This window comes from Doryrhamphus excisus, chromosome 11 (assembly GCF_030265055.1).
Source record: "Doryrhamphus excisus isolate RoL2022-K1 chromosome 11, RoL_Dexc_1.0, whole genome shotgun sequence".
Lineage (NCBI taxonomy): Eukaryota > Metazoa > Chordata > Actinopteri > Syngnathiformes > Syngnathidae > Doryrhamphus > Doryrhamphus excisus.
The window spans coordinates 3,665,416-3,679,893 of NC_080476.1; the positions used below are offsets into that span (position 1 = coordinate 3,665,416).

A 14,478-nucleotide genomic window follows, 5' to 3' on the forward strand; every position below is an offset into this window, starting at 1 on the left:
AGCTGGTTCACAAGTCACCGAATAATCCATTATGGTGAGCGATGAATAGGACCAAAATCACACGTCCGAGTGGTGTAAAACATGTAGAAGCTCACAAATCGATAACATTAAATAAAATTCCTGGGAAACGACCTTTTACATAAAACCTCTACATATATGATAAGTATCTGCCGACTGGCTCTTCTTCTACTCCTCTAATACACACGGAAAAACAGCGCCCCCAAAGGACCAAGCTTTCAAAGACAGGACAGCTGTTTTTCCAAACAAATCATGCAATGCTTTTATTAATTCATTCATTTTCTACCGCTTTTTCCTGGAGCCTATCCCAGCTGTCTTTGGGCGAGAGGCGGGGTACACCCTGGACTGGTGGCCAGCCAATCACAGGGCACATATAGACAAACAACCATTCACACTCACATTCATACCTATGGACAATTTGGAGTGGCCAATTAACCTAGCATGTTTTTGGAATGTGGGAGGAAACCGGAGTACCCGGAGAAAACCCACGCATGCACGGGGAGAACATGCAAACGCCACACAGAGATGGCCGAGGGTGGAATTGAACCCTGGTCTCCTAGCTGTGAGGTCTGCGCGCTAACCACTCGACCGCCGTGCCGCCCGCAATGCTTTTATGAAATACATATAAAAATAATTCGATTGTAAATATTAATAAATATTAGAATACATTTACATGTTATGAACTCTTGTAAGCACATTTTAAATCACGTATGCAAATTATTAAGGTCTACATCTAGTGTTTCTGCAGCATGCGGATCACTTACAAGGCTCTCACTAAATTATTTGAAATGTTCCCCCCCAAAATCCAAAAAAGGGCCTTCCCTTTCACAAAATCCTGTCCCTGAAACAGTATTTTAACAGCATTCATCATTCGCACTCACAGAACACTGATCAATGTTCAACGTCTCATCCAAGTCTTGAACAGAAAAAGTCAAAAAAGAAATCAAAGTCAGACTCCAGTTTGTCAAAAAGGATCAGTGGGGTATTTATTGTTTGCTTTATTTGCTTTAAATACGTGTACAGCTCTTTGTTTCTGTGTGCCTGACGCCTCCAAATCAAGTTGCTGGCTTGCAGAGTGTGGTGTCGATTCTTATGAGCGGATCGCTGGAATCCTGTTTATGCTAATGTCAGGTGAGAACAAATACTACTTGATGTTTGAGTACATTCATTCAACTTTTTGCATTCAGCTTTTTCCTTCCTGCTCGTGGGATAAGACAAGTTATGTTGTTGTGATGCTTTGCATATAGTATGAACACCCAATGACCTTCGGAAGCACTTTCGTTGAAAAGACACATAGGTGATCTGCTGGAGGAGCGGACGTGCACGGACCTGGTCAAGGTTTGATCGTCAATTTGACAAAAATAATAAAATACAAAATTACCACAGCATCCCCTTTGTTCATATAAATAATGCTAACAAACACAAAAGTCTCTCATGAGCTAGAATCACAACAAAAACAAAAAAAAGAAAAGAAAATGTGGCGTGAAACAGGCAAAAATCTCCATGTCTGCTCCACATTGGCACGTCAATCAATCACTTTAATACTGAAATGTGTCCAATGTCCACAGACACAAAGACAGGGACAAGGTGCTCTCTGGCCAGCCAGCGAGGACACATGGACACTAGTGACACACTAAGTCCCTGATCAGTCCATCAAGGGGGCTAAGGGGCTGGTTCTGTCAACACACTCCACGCCCTGCAGTCCAACTGTCCAACGCTTCATTTTGTCCCTTGAAAAAGCAGAATGAAAAAGTCCCATCATGCTTTGTTTGTGTAACTGTTCTACGTTTTAAATACTTCCTTTATATTCTCATCTCATGATCAGGACTCCGGTCCAGTGAGGGCTCCCTGGCACTGATCATGGACGCGGAGGGCCCCTGGTTGACTCCAAAAGGAGAAACGGCGGGCGAACGGGCAGCCAGTGGAGACAGTGATGGAGAGAAGCTGGGGGACATGGCTGCTGATGAAATGGACCCCTCGTGACTGATGGGGGACCGTCTGAGCGATGCCAAATGGGGAAATGTCCGTCCAATCACAGGGACTTTTGGCGGAACCGACATGGCCCCTGGGTGTGCCACGGATGTGATGAGCGGCGGAGGATCGATTCTAGGTTTGGGGTCCGTTTTGGGCTTGGGTTGGAAAGGCTGGCGGGGGTTCTGGTTCTGCTGGGCCGTCTCGTCTTTCAGCCGTGCAATCTCCGTGAAGACGTTGGCCAAAGGCTGAAACTGTGGGCACCAATTGAGCAGGTAGTCCCAGTTGTAGCTTCCACGAAGCTCCTCGTCACTGGCAACAATAGCGGTGAGGGAACCATCCACTGCCGGTTTTCCATCCTCAGGGAAGGCATAATCTTTAGGGAGGGAGATGTTCAGGCCCCGACCAACCCCCAGGTACCCACCACCCTCGTCCCTATAAACCGGGAGCTGTCCGGACAGCAAAGTCCCGCTCAGGCTGCCACCCAGCTTTTTGCCTTTGAACCAAGTGCTGCCTTCCAAGGCTGCTGGCTCACAGGAGACGTCAGAGAGCTGGTCGGCGTCCTGCTGAATGCCAGAGTCTGGTCCCCTGGCCGATATGTGCTCCTGCATGGAGGAGGTGATGGAGGCCACACGGGGGTACTCGTTTATCATCCTGATTTCGTCATCCTCAGCCGCCTCGGCTGATCCTCTGCCACTGGAGTGAGATGGATCCAGAGAGCCCCCTCTTGTGTATGGACCCCCACCTCCACCACCCTGGTCTCCAACATAGCCTGGCAAGGCCTGGTGGTAGATTCTCTCCCCTCCTTGTCCTGGGCTGCAGTTGTCCAGGTTCTTCAGCGCATTCCCTGAGGCAACAGTTCTGTTACCAGCGTTCTGACCTTTCTTCCTCTTGCGTGACTTGACCAGAAACACCACCACCGCCATGACCACCAGCAGGACAATCACGCCCAGGGACACGGCGATGATGATGATTAGCAGGATGTTGACGTCAGGAGCCAGGCCAAAGCTGGTGTTGGTGACATCAATGGAGATCTGTGCTGTTGCAGTACGAGAAGTATCCAGAGGACTGTGAGCTTTCACGTCTAGCGTCATCGTCCTGGCTTCCCTTTTGGCCCGGCCCGAACCGCCACTGCTACCTGAGCTGTCCAGCTTGAGGAATATCACTCCGGTTGTTTTGTTCACCTCAAAGTAAGGAGAGCTTGTCGGGAAGGAGTAGAGCACAATACCGTCCACTCCTCCGTCCTCGTCACGAGCCGCAACTTGGCCGATGCTCTGACCTTTCTTGGCGTCCTCTGGAACCTCAAATGTGAAATCTGAGGATGTGAAAAATGGGTCGTACTCATCCTCACCCGTTACAAAAACCTGCACTGTCACAGTGGCCGAGTGGTTTCCAGCATCGACTGCCAAGGCAACAAAGTTAAAGGAATTGATTTTCTCAAAGTCAAAAGCATTTTTGCTCCGAATTTCTCCAGTGTTGGCATCCACAGAGAAGTCCTTTCCCGCCATGGACCGCTCCATCATGTAGTATTTCAGTTGTCCAAAGACCCCTGTGTCGTGGTCGATGGCGTGGAGAACGGTCACAGCAGAGCTTGCGGGTTGATTCTCTCTGATGCTTGCTGTTAGAACTTCCACGGGGAAGAAAGGATGATTGTCGTTGACATCTTTAACCTCGATGATGACGGGAACGAGTGCAAAATGTCCCTGTCCATCTGTGGCCTGGATGATGACTGTGTGAGTGGGCTGGTGCTCACGGTCCAATGCCTGTTGAAGACGCAAGGCTCCGGTCCACTGGTCCACAGCAAATAAGTTGACCTCGTCCCCGGAGCTGATGGTGTACTGGACCTCTGCATTGGGAGCGGAGTCGGGATCTGGAGAAAGGCGATAAAAGCTCAATAAAATCAAAGACAGATGAGATGAAGGTCCAAAAAAGGACGTACCTGTGGCAGTCAGCCGTATGATCTCAGTGCCCGCAGTGGCTCCTTCACTCAGCGACACCGTGTACTCTGCTCTGCCAAAGACGGGAGGATTATCATTCACATCGCTGATGGTGATCACGGCCGCCACGCTGGAGCTCTTTTGGGGAACGCCGCGATCCGACACCACCACGGTGAGGTTGTATAGCGGCTTGTTTTCGAAATCCGTGCGCTCGGCCAGGAGCAGCGTGCCGATGGTTTGGAAGCCCCGCCCCTCTAGGAAACGCACGCTGCTCTCAATCTGAAACGCGTTGCCTTCGTTCCCGCTGGCAATGGCAAAGTCAAAGCCGCAGTTTTCTCGAGAAAGGTCACTATCGAAGGCCTCGAAAGTCAGGACTGTGGAGCCTGGGATGGTGTCCTCTGGAACAGTCGCCCTGTCACACATACAGTGGGAAAAATGAATATTTGATCTGATTTGGCTTATTTTTTAAGTTGGTGAGGAACTCCTTGCCAACGAGGCTTTCTCACCAACTACTAAGCCATGTTTTGTATTGGAAGCAAATACTGTATTTATTTCCAAGTTGTAGCTTGATTGATAGATTCTGACCTGTACTCTGACTGGTGGAACACAGGAGCATTGTCATTCACATCTGCGATTTGGACCTGGACGGTAGTGAGGGTGGAATGCGAGGGTGATCCCCCGTCGCAAGCTTCAATGACAATGTTGACTGAAGGGCGTTCAGGGTCAAACTCAGCTCGGTGATTGATGAACAGCGTTCCTGGATGTGGAGAGCAAAGAGAGGGGGGTCAGTTATTTGTACTTCCCAAGTGGAACACCATGTGACAAAGAGAGGAAGGGCTTGTCCACCGTTGTTGGGATCAACGTAGAATCCCTCCTGAGTTGACGACAGCACGCTGTAGGCAATCTTTCCATTCTCGCCAGAGTCCCTGTCGGTGGCTGTTACAGTGACGACCACACTTCCTGCTGGCGTGTGCTCAGGTAGGGTCACCTGGGGGTGTCCATTATATTTATTTTATTTTCGAGATAGTGCCAGATACATTCTTTGACTAAACAAACCAACGCACATATACAGTACAACCAAAACGTAACCAACGGGAAACACTGAACATGAACAAAGATTGTAGTCATTCTAGAACTGAAAAAAATGCCCTGCCTGATAGAGGTCGTGGGTGAACGCAGGTACGTTGTCGTTAACATCCTCCACCACAATGGTAATATTGGCCTCCGTCTGGTGCTCGCTGTCCGTGGCTCTGACGGTCACAGTGTACCACGTCTTCTCCTCAAAATCCAGCGGCGCTGTGAGGGACACCCCTCCCGTGAAACGGTCGATTCCAAACTTGCCCAAGGAGGTCGGGTCCAGGTGTAAAGAGTAGGACAGGGCGGGGCTGGAATCCACGTCGTTACCCGTCACAAGGGTGATCTCTGTGCCTATCAATGTATCTGATGGACAAAATCAATGTCAGCTGCATGTAATACACAAGACAAAAAATCTTAGAGTCCTTTAGTGTAAGAATCTCATACACAAAGGAACACTTATGAAGGACATATAAAATACTGTAATAAAAACACTAAATACAAAAATGTAATCAGACAATAGCCACATATACATGGACCCAAATATCGCAATTGGATTCGGTTTATTTATTTTTAGTTTAGTTTATTTATTCGGTTTATTATTTATATCCTTTCCCCAATCCGATTGACGTATCTTGTACCCGCTGAAACAGAAAGTTGTCAGGGTGCGTTCTTCTTCGTGGTGTTTTTCTTCTTCTGTTGTTTATTGGCGGTTGGCAAGCAGCTTTCGGTGTGCATTAGCGCCATCTGTAGAACAGAATCTAAACCCTTCTACACTTTATTCACAAGTCCAGTTTTTCTTGAAAAAGAAAACATATATCTATATAAAACATGTCCCGAGTTTAATTATAAAATATTAGCATGATTGAATTTTATCTTTTCCGGTTTAAATTTATCCCGGGTGCGTTCTTTCAGCGCATGCTCAGATATGACGTAATACGCAGCTCGAGACGTTCTTCAGTTTCAAAAATAGAGGCGAGGAATCGGCACTGGACTGCTGCGGAAACTTTGTTTTTGATTCAAACTAAATTGCAAGACTGGATGAACAAAAAAGTCGCCATACGGAGTTATTCCAAGAAGTGAAAAACTACTTGGAGAAACTCGGGGAAGCCAGTATCACGTGATGTTGATGTTTACGCTTTACTGCGCACACTCCATTGACTATTCTGTTTGAGTATAGCAGCACATGTAGACAAGAGACTAGAATATTCATTTCCATGTATACCATTGTTTTCGGAAAAGTCATTCGGAGAGAGGAAAAACTCCTCATGTAAACGTGGCTATTGATACAAAATAACAAAAAATACCAAACAGCACATTTTAAACAGGATTTTCACGTTCTGTGTCTTGTGTGGGGATGTTCCTGACTAAAAAATCTGATCATAAACACATGTACCATTACACCCCTAATGTATGTGAGGAAAAGATGTAATTACTTTCTGAGATGCGTATTTCCTGTGGCAAGGGAATAGTGGGACTGTTGTCATTCTGGTCAACAATGATGACTGTCAGTGTGGCAGAACCCGCCAGTCTTGGACTTCCTCTGTCTGTCGCTGTCAGTACCAGCCTGTGGTTGGAGGATAAATGTTATTATACATTATAACTAGTAGACTGTATCCATTTTGTACATTAAATATGCTACAAGCAATGCAGTGTAGGTCAATATATGCTAAACTATCTGATCAAAACATCTCAGCATTACACTCATTTGCATTTTCAACCTGAATTTAATATATATATCATTCATAATCCTTTCTTTTTAAATAATAAGACGAAGACCAATAAAAAAAGCTGCCAGCTGTAATTGTCTCCTCACTTGGTCTGGGTAAAGATCTCTCTGTCCATGATGGCCGCTGTGGTGATGCTTCCCGTCATGGGGTCAATCTTAAACAGGCCGCTCATGTCTGATGATTGGATGGAGTAAGTCACCTGACCATTCTGGCCTTGATCCACGTCCTCAGCCACCACCTGGAAAGGAACAAATGTGAAACTCAGAAGGCTTAAAACCCCAGAGGGTCCAAGAAGGTAGTTGGCACTGGTACCTGTATGATGGGCAGCTCATATCCCTGGGCCTCCCTCATGTAAGCCACATAATTCTGCAGCTGAAAGCGGGGAAGGTTGTCGTTGACATCTTGCAGCATCAGGTTTATGCCCAAAAATGAGGTAGAGGACACCGTTTCAGCCTTGACGACTATTCGGAGTCTGGGCGAGTCCTCAAAGTCCAGCCCCTTAGAGCTCTGCACCCAGATTTCACCTGGAGGACACGCAGTTGAGTGAGTTGTGTTGAGATGATGGTGAAGGATTTAGCACCAAAGAGCAGTGGTCACCTGTGGACGAGCTGATACTGAAGGCCTGCTGTCTGTTCCCGCTGAAGATGCTGTAGCTGATCCCCTTGCGTGTTCCGTCTGGATACTGGGCCTGAGCCTGAGCCACAGCTGTGCCTGGTTTATGATAGAAAGACCATGAAAAAGCTTAGTCGATAATACTTGAGACAATCCGCTTCAAGTTGCTAATAAGACAACGTCAGACCTTTTGCCGCGTTCTCCTGTATGCTGACGTCTCGTGCATTCCTGGAGAAGCGGATGCCACTGTACAGCACCTCCTTCACAAAGATCACCACCACCCCTTGAGCCGACTGTGCAGGTGTGCCCTGGTCCATGGCCTCCACGATGAGCGTCCTCTGGGCCTGGGTCAGTGTCTCCAGCGGCTCCGTAGCCTGGATCTGCCCCGTCAGAGAGTTGATGCTGAAGCCCTTCACTGGCGCAGCAAAACGATAAAACACAGAACCGTTTGCTCCAAAGTCCTTGTCCTCGGCCTTCATGGTGGCCAGAACGTGCTGGGACCGCCTGCTGGACACTTCAATGACCAGCGGATCCTGAATAAAGACGGGCGTGTTGTCGTTGACATCAGTGATGGTGACCGTCACCTGCAAAGGGAGGTTGACAAGGTGAAGTCAGGATCTTTCACAGCATCACTCCAGATACCTCCTCCTGCTTTTACCTGAGCGGAGGTGTTCCTGGGTGACGCTGGTGAAAGATCAACAGCGAGGACCTGGAAGCTGTACGACGCCTGTCTTTCCCGGTCTAGTGGCGCGGATGTGGTGATGCGACCGGTGTGCTCATCCACCGCGAACGCTCCGTGTGCCTCCTGGCTGAGAAAATACAGAACTTTCCCATTCAGGTCATCATCGGCATCTGTTGCTGACACCTGGAGACACATTAAGTATGTTACTTAGATGCAGGAGGAGGACGATGGCAAGGAGGTGCGTGATCAGCGTCTTCCTACTGTCAGGACTTGAGATCCTTCCGCTGCATCCTCTGATACATCAGCAGTGTAGCTACTTCTGGCAAACGTAGGGCTGTTGTCATTGACGTCCATCACTCTGACCTCCACCGTGACCACAGTGCTGAGAGAAGGGCTACCCCGGTCTGCTGCCACCACCTCCAGGGTGTACCCAGCTCTCTTCTCCCTGTCCAGCCCCCGTGAGGTGGACAGGACTCCCATGCTGGCATGGAGCTGGAAATCCCCATCTGGATCTCCAGCTGGATGTAGGCAAGGAAAAATGTTTTGTACAAGTACTAGAGAACGAGGGCTTGCTAACTATGCCAACTCTGAATTCAGAAGGAGAAGATGCCAGAGAAGTAGAAGACTCTTTTTAAAAAAGTCAGACAGGGAAAAGTCCAGAGCCAGACTTGTGTTGAGTGTGTGGATGTGCTTTATATGTTGGAGATCAACGCCAAAAACAATACAAGCCAACCAAGTACCCTTTTAAATCCATTCTAATGAAATACTTGGCTAAGACGCATGGAACGACTCTTACCGGTGATCCTGTACTCCAGCTCTCCGCCAGGACCAGAATCTGGGTCCGTGGCCTTGAGGAAACAAAGCTCTACGGGGGCCTGGTTCTCCGGCACCTCCAGTCCATACCACGGTTTGGCAAAGACCGGGGCGTTGTCGTTGACGTCCTGTACCTGCACTCGTACCACCGCCTTGGCAAAGTTAGGGGGTAGGCCTCCATCGCGGGCGTAGACTGGCATGGAGAGGGGTCGTCGTTAGCGAGAGAACACCTGCTTGTGGATATTCCCAATTGAGTTCAGTACCAGTGAGTATGTAGTGATCACGGAGCTCTTTGTCCAATTCCTTGGTGGTGGTGATGACACCAGTTGAAGGGTTGATAACGAAACCTTCCTCCGTCACCCCCCCAAAGGTCACGTGACCGTTAGAACCTGCATGAGAACACACATGAATAAATAATGCGCACACAAACAAGCTACCTCTGAATGGCCTCACCTTGATCTTTGTCTGTGGCCACCACTGTCAGCACCGTGGTGCCCGGTCCTTGGTTCTCCAGCACGTGAGTCTCAAACTCAGCCTTCTGGAATACAGGAGCCTCGTCGTTCACGTCAATGATCTGTACTGAAAGCACCTGGGAGGCGGAGAGCGCAGGTACGCCATGATCCTCCGCCACAATGGTCAAATTGAAGACCTCCTGTTCCTCTCGGTCGAGGGCTTTCAGAATGGACAGAGAGCCTGCAGGGCAGCAAGAAAGGAGATGATGTCACTTTTAATCTCTTATGGGAATAGTTTTGTTTATGAGTGTGTTCCGATTGCTTGCAGAATGTTTCATTTTAATGCAAGAAGTTTGAAACAAAAGCAGTAAAGACCTTCAGTCCAGCTTTGTTTACATTTATTTCTTATACAACCATTTTTGTTTTCATTCCATTTTTTTCTTTCAAAATTGCCATCTAATTAAAAATGTGACTTTATACTTAAAAAAATATATATTTTTAAATGTCTAATGTTAAAGCTGAATAGAGTCTGAGAAAACAAACCACAAGCGAACACGACTCACACCCAAAAAGACTCAAGCATCTGCAAGCTGCATTAAGCGAGTCCCAGTCCCTAATCTCAGCCTGACCACACTCCTACAGCCTTACTGGGACGGTGATGAGCTGACGCGTGAAGCGTCGAAGGCTGGCCGCCTCCCTAAACCAAATAAAGATCCGTTCCCGTGAACGAATCCATGGAGAAAATGAAAAAAAGGGTGAAATATTACTCCTGAAAAGTCATCCAGTGCAGACGGTTGTGAGGCTTATGAGTATTTTAACACTTATGGCTCTCGAGTGAATAAGCTGCCTTATGGAACTTTTGTGATTATCTGAAAGGCATGAAAGTCCATATGCTCGGTTGAACGATTCAACACAGAATCGCAGGGAATCTGACTCAAACCACACTCTTGGATTTATTCAATGGATTGTTTCCATACTGTTCCTTCATGCATTAATTATCATCTGTTTTTTTTGTGGTTTTTTTCTGGGCGGTGGAAGTGTTTGTCGTCCAACATAAAGGTTGTGGGTTCGAAGGTCAGTCCCCCCATAAGCATATCAAGCACACCTTCAGTAAGATCCTTACTACTTTTCCATTTGTTTGTTTTGTCTCCTGCTTTCAGAGGCTCACCTGTGTTTGGGTTCAGGCTGAAGCGACCGGCGCTGTTTCCTGCCTGGATTCTGTAGGAAACTCTGCCATTTTCACCTTCATCTGCATCTCGGGCCATCACGTACAAAATCACAAAGCTGCCCAGAAAAAACAGAGCATCGAATGACATGACAGTTGAATTCTTAGATGTTCGGTCCTCACCTACCCGACAGGCTGGTCCTCCATAACGCTGACAGCAGACGGTGAGCTGAAGACGGGAGCGTTGTCGTTTTCATCAGTGACAAACACTCGCGCGGTGACCGAACCCCAGCGCCTCTGCGAAGGATCTGCTGCCTGGTCTGTGGCCCGCACCACCAGGTAAAGAGAGGACGTGGTCTCGTGGTCTAACTTCTGCCCAAGGGTCAGGACACCGCTGATGGGGTCCAGTCTCAGGAGGTCGCCACTCTCTGGCCAGTTGTGCTCGATGGAGTAACGCAGCTCGCTGTTGGGGCCACTACCATCCTGGACAGAGATGCCGCAGTTCACTTTAATAAAAAAAAAACATGAATACTCTTTGTGTCGTACCTGGTCCACGGCCTGGAAGGTGTATATGGAGGACTCGGGATGGAGGTTCTCAGGGATCACGATGGTTACTGGGTCCTCTGTGAACTGTGGTGAGTGGTCGTTGCTATCCTGCACGTTGATGGTCAGCTTCACCAGATGGCTGCTGGGAAACGCCCTGGAGAAGTCTGATACCTCGATGTGCAGCGTGTACTTGGACCCCTTCTCGTAGTCCAGCTCCTGAACCAGGTACACATCCCCCTTCAGATGGTCCACCATGAACGTCCCGTCCTGGTCCGTCCCTCCCACCACCAGGTAGGTGACCTGGCCTTCCAGCACGGCAGCTTCGTGGAGCTCATGGGAACGGACCGACCCGATAACCGAGCCCGGGGGAGCGCCTTCCACCGTGTTCAGGGTCATGGAGAGCACGTTGGGTTTAGGGGTGGACTTGGAGGAGCTCACAACCTGAAAAAAACAAGTAGAGCGAGCAATATCAGCATTTGTCACGCAATGACTGGCTGCTCCAGTCAGTACATCATCATGATGAACAACATCTTTATTTCCACAAGGATGAAGGTAACATGTTTAGGCCAGTGTTGCATCTGGTCCAGGATCTGGATTATTTAGGGACTGTGAAAAGCATGCGCCCTCAGGCCAGACCAGCCCGAAAGTAGCCTTGAGCTGAAGTCTGGTTTTGTTTTGTTCTTATGAAGACAATGACCCCCCCCCCACCGGCAGGAAGACATTGTGTGCAATTTATTTCCAGTGAATGCATTCTTGCTTGATTGGCCTTTTTTGTTTTACAAAATAATGAAGGAGGTCCGATCCAAAGCAGCAACGTGATAAAAGAGTCCTGATCTAATAGACAAACATCACCAGTCTAAAGTTTCAAGATACTTTTCGATGCTGTCGTTCAACAGGGACTGTATCAATAGGAATTTTGACCATATCACAAATTATGAATGAGATATGTTATTAGATATTACTAGTTTGGAGTGTCACCTTTAACACAAAGCTACTGACATACGCTGCCAGTCAAAAGGTTAGAGATGCTTTGTCATGCTGTCCAATGACAAGGTGTCTACAAACTGTTGACTGGTACTTTACATTGGCTCAGCATTTTTCCCGTCTGTGGAGAATGTTTTGGACACTGTCATAAAGCAGCATGCATGGTCAAAGACAACCACAGTGTATGGCACAGGGCATCTGCTAACAGAAACATAAAATAAACATTGGGCAAAAATACAAACATGTTCTAATAATAACTATAAGGTGAAATGGAAAGATTGCACCATATGTCATAGGACTACTTTTCCTCAGTTTTCATTGTGTGCTACAAAAACTAGTGTGAATGTATCATTAGCGTAGCATCGGCATGTTGAGTATACACGCCGCCTGTGCTCACTACCGTATTCCCTTCTCCCTCGGAGCTATGCACTGCAGCTGGCTCTCATCACACATCATTTGGGAGCGTCTGATTGCGAGGTGCCTGTTTCTCCTCTGTCTAATCCCTCTGTCGCATCAGCAGGGTAGACGGTGGGGGGGCGGGGGGTCCAAGACAACCCTGCCACCCCCAGCCACCTTCTCCTGAGATTAGCAAAAGACTGCTCCCAGCTAATCGCCCCGCTGTGGCTAAATGGCTGCGTGCCAGAAGGCTGAAAAGCAGATACTGTGTGTTGATGTGCGGGATTGACCCTTCAGTGGAAGTTCACTACAATAACTCAGTCCAGATCAGCCCCCTCCTCCTGTCGCTTGGGGTTCCTCACCTGAGGTTCTGGTTACTGTACTAACCTGCGTGGCAGGAAACACTCCTGATATTAGAGATGTTTGGCTTCTCATATTGACTTCCCTCTCCAATTCTTTTGACAACAGAAGCAGCAAGACTATAAAAAGGCGGCAGTGACACTGGCTGTGTTTTTTTTTTTTTTTTTGCAGAGACGACAGAGTTGTGATTACTTGTATCCGCAGCTGGCAGGTGGAGCTGAGGCTCGGCACACCGTGGTCAGCGGCGGTCACGGTCAAGGCGTACTCGGCCCTCTCCGCCCATCTGAGGGGAGATGCTGTTCGAAGCTCCCCGGTGGATGGATTTAAGGAGAAGCGCTCGGCTCTGGGACCTTGACACGATGCAACAGAAATTACAGTTAGGATGACACAATAAATTTATTGCCTGAAAATCAATTCTAAAACTAACCAGCAGCCAGTGCAGGGAGGTAAGAATTGGAGTCCCTATTTTTGGTTCCAGACTTCTGGTCGTCTAGACGTGACCAAATAAACGCTTGTATGACTTGTTGAAAATGTGTCAAAGCTAAAGATCATTTGATTTCCCATACAATGGCGTTAATTTGTCTATTAGAGATCACTGCCTGTTGTGCCACCAAGGCTGCAGGACTTAGGTCATTCTTGAAGGGGCCCTAAAAGGGGCTCACTGTGATTAAGGAAGTTAACCTCAGTCTTCCCCTCAGTGAGCTTTAAAAACATCCAGGCTTTAACGTCACGTAATCACTCGAGAATGGGTGTCGGGGGGCGGCGGGCAGGGTAATTTTTTGTGAGTGGCAATTTGGGAGTCATCAGCATAAAAGTGATAGGAGATGCTATGCTCTCTAAATATCGCACTGAAGCAAGTAGACAGACAAAGAGGATGGGTCCAAGAATTAATCTCTGGGGGACTCCACCTCATATACCATCCACCTCACTGTGGAGTGGGCGAAAACCCACACACACCAGCATACCCCCACGATCCGAATGAGGATTAAGCAGTATAGAAAATTGATGGATGGATGGATGGGGGCCATACTTTGCCCACGCCTCCTAAAAAGAGGGACTGGGTCAGTGGTTGACCTGGTGGGACTGGTGGCCAGAGACAGAAGCTGAAACTGACTTAAAAACGTGAGTGCACTGTGTTGATGTGGACAAATTACTATCAGTATTGGCTCAAATAGACACAACCATATCGTTAAAAAAAAGGTCAGGACCTGCCCAGTTAAGCGGCCAGAGGGCGGAGCGTATACAAAGCTCGTCGTGTTGTCCAATAATGGGCACCAACCAGGCACCAACGAAAGTCACCATGAAGTCCCAGGGACCATTTTGGGCGAAATACTCTTTCATAATGTTCTAATGCCAGCTGAACATCACTTGTTTATATCAATATTTTCATTGATTCTTCAGTGAAACTAATGTTATTTTACTCATTTACCGAAATGAATGTGGCCAATAAAATGTATTCATGACTTTTAAGTCATTTTTACATTCATTCATTCATTTTGTACCGCTTATCCTCACGAGGGTCGCAGGGTTGCTGGAGCCTATCCCAGCTGTCTTCGGGCGAGAGGCGGGGTACACCCTGGACTGGTGGCCAGCCAATCACAGGGCACATATAGACAAACAACCATTCACACTCACATTCATACCTATGGACAATTTGGAGTTGCCAATTAACCTAGCATATTTTTGGAATGTGGGAGGAGTCCCCGCATTAGCCCACTAGAACACTCATGAGGCAAAT

General features: G+C 47.9%; 1 protein-coding gene across 1 annotated transcript in view; it reads right to left on the reverse strand.

The window, feature by feature from the left end:
• Window positions 1-821: 821 nt before the first annotated feature.
• The window catches only part of LOC131138260 (protocadherin-16-like), a 66,981-nt gene continuing 53,324 nt past the window's right edge, over window positions 822-14,478 (reverse strand). The window contains exons 11-29 of the mRNA XM_058087053.1: window positions 12,933-13,090; window positions 11,001-11,441; window positions 10,642-10,937; window positions 10,458-10,573; window positions 9,291-9,530; window positions 9,101-9,226; window positions 8,821-9,030; window positions 8,286-8,542; window positions 8,001-8,207; window positions 7,530-7,926; window positions 7,328-7,441; window positions 7,043-7,254; window positions 6,817-6,968; window positions 6,437-6,567; window positions 5,080-5,366; window positions 4,773-4,914; window positions 4,512-4,683; window positions 3,929-4,338; window positions 822-3,859 (exon numbers count right to left, since the gene is read on the reverse strand). Coding sequence (XP_057943036.1) covers window positions 1,821-3,859; window positions 3,929-4,338; window positions 4,512-4,683; window positions 4,773-4,914; window positions 5,080-5,366; window positions 6,437-6,567; window positions 6,817-6,968; window positions 7,043-7,254; window positions 7,328-7,441; window positions 7,530-7,926; window positions 8,001-8,207; window positions 8,286-8,542; window positions 8,821-9,030; window positions 9,101-9,226; window positions 9,291-9,530; window positions 10,458-10,573; window positions 10,642-10,937; window positions 11,001-11,441; window positions 12,933-13,090 — 6,107 coding nt within the window. The 3' untranslated portion in view covers window positions 822-1,820. The remainder of the gene's footprint in view (window positions 3,860-3,928; window positions 4,339-4,511; window positions 4,684-4,772; window positions 4,915-5,079; window positions 5,367-6,436; window positions 6,568-6,816; window positions 6,969-7,042; window positions 7,255-7,327; window positions 7,442-7,529; window positions 7,927-8,000; window positions 8,208-8,285; window positions 8,543-8,820; window positions 9,031-9,100; window positions 9,227-9,290; window positions 9,531-10,457; window positions 10,574-10,641; window positions 10,938-11,000; window positions 11,442-12,932; window positions 13,091-14,478) is intronic.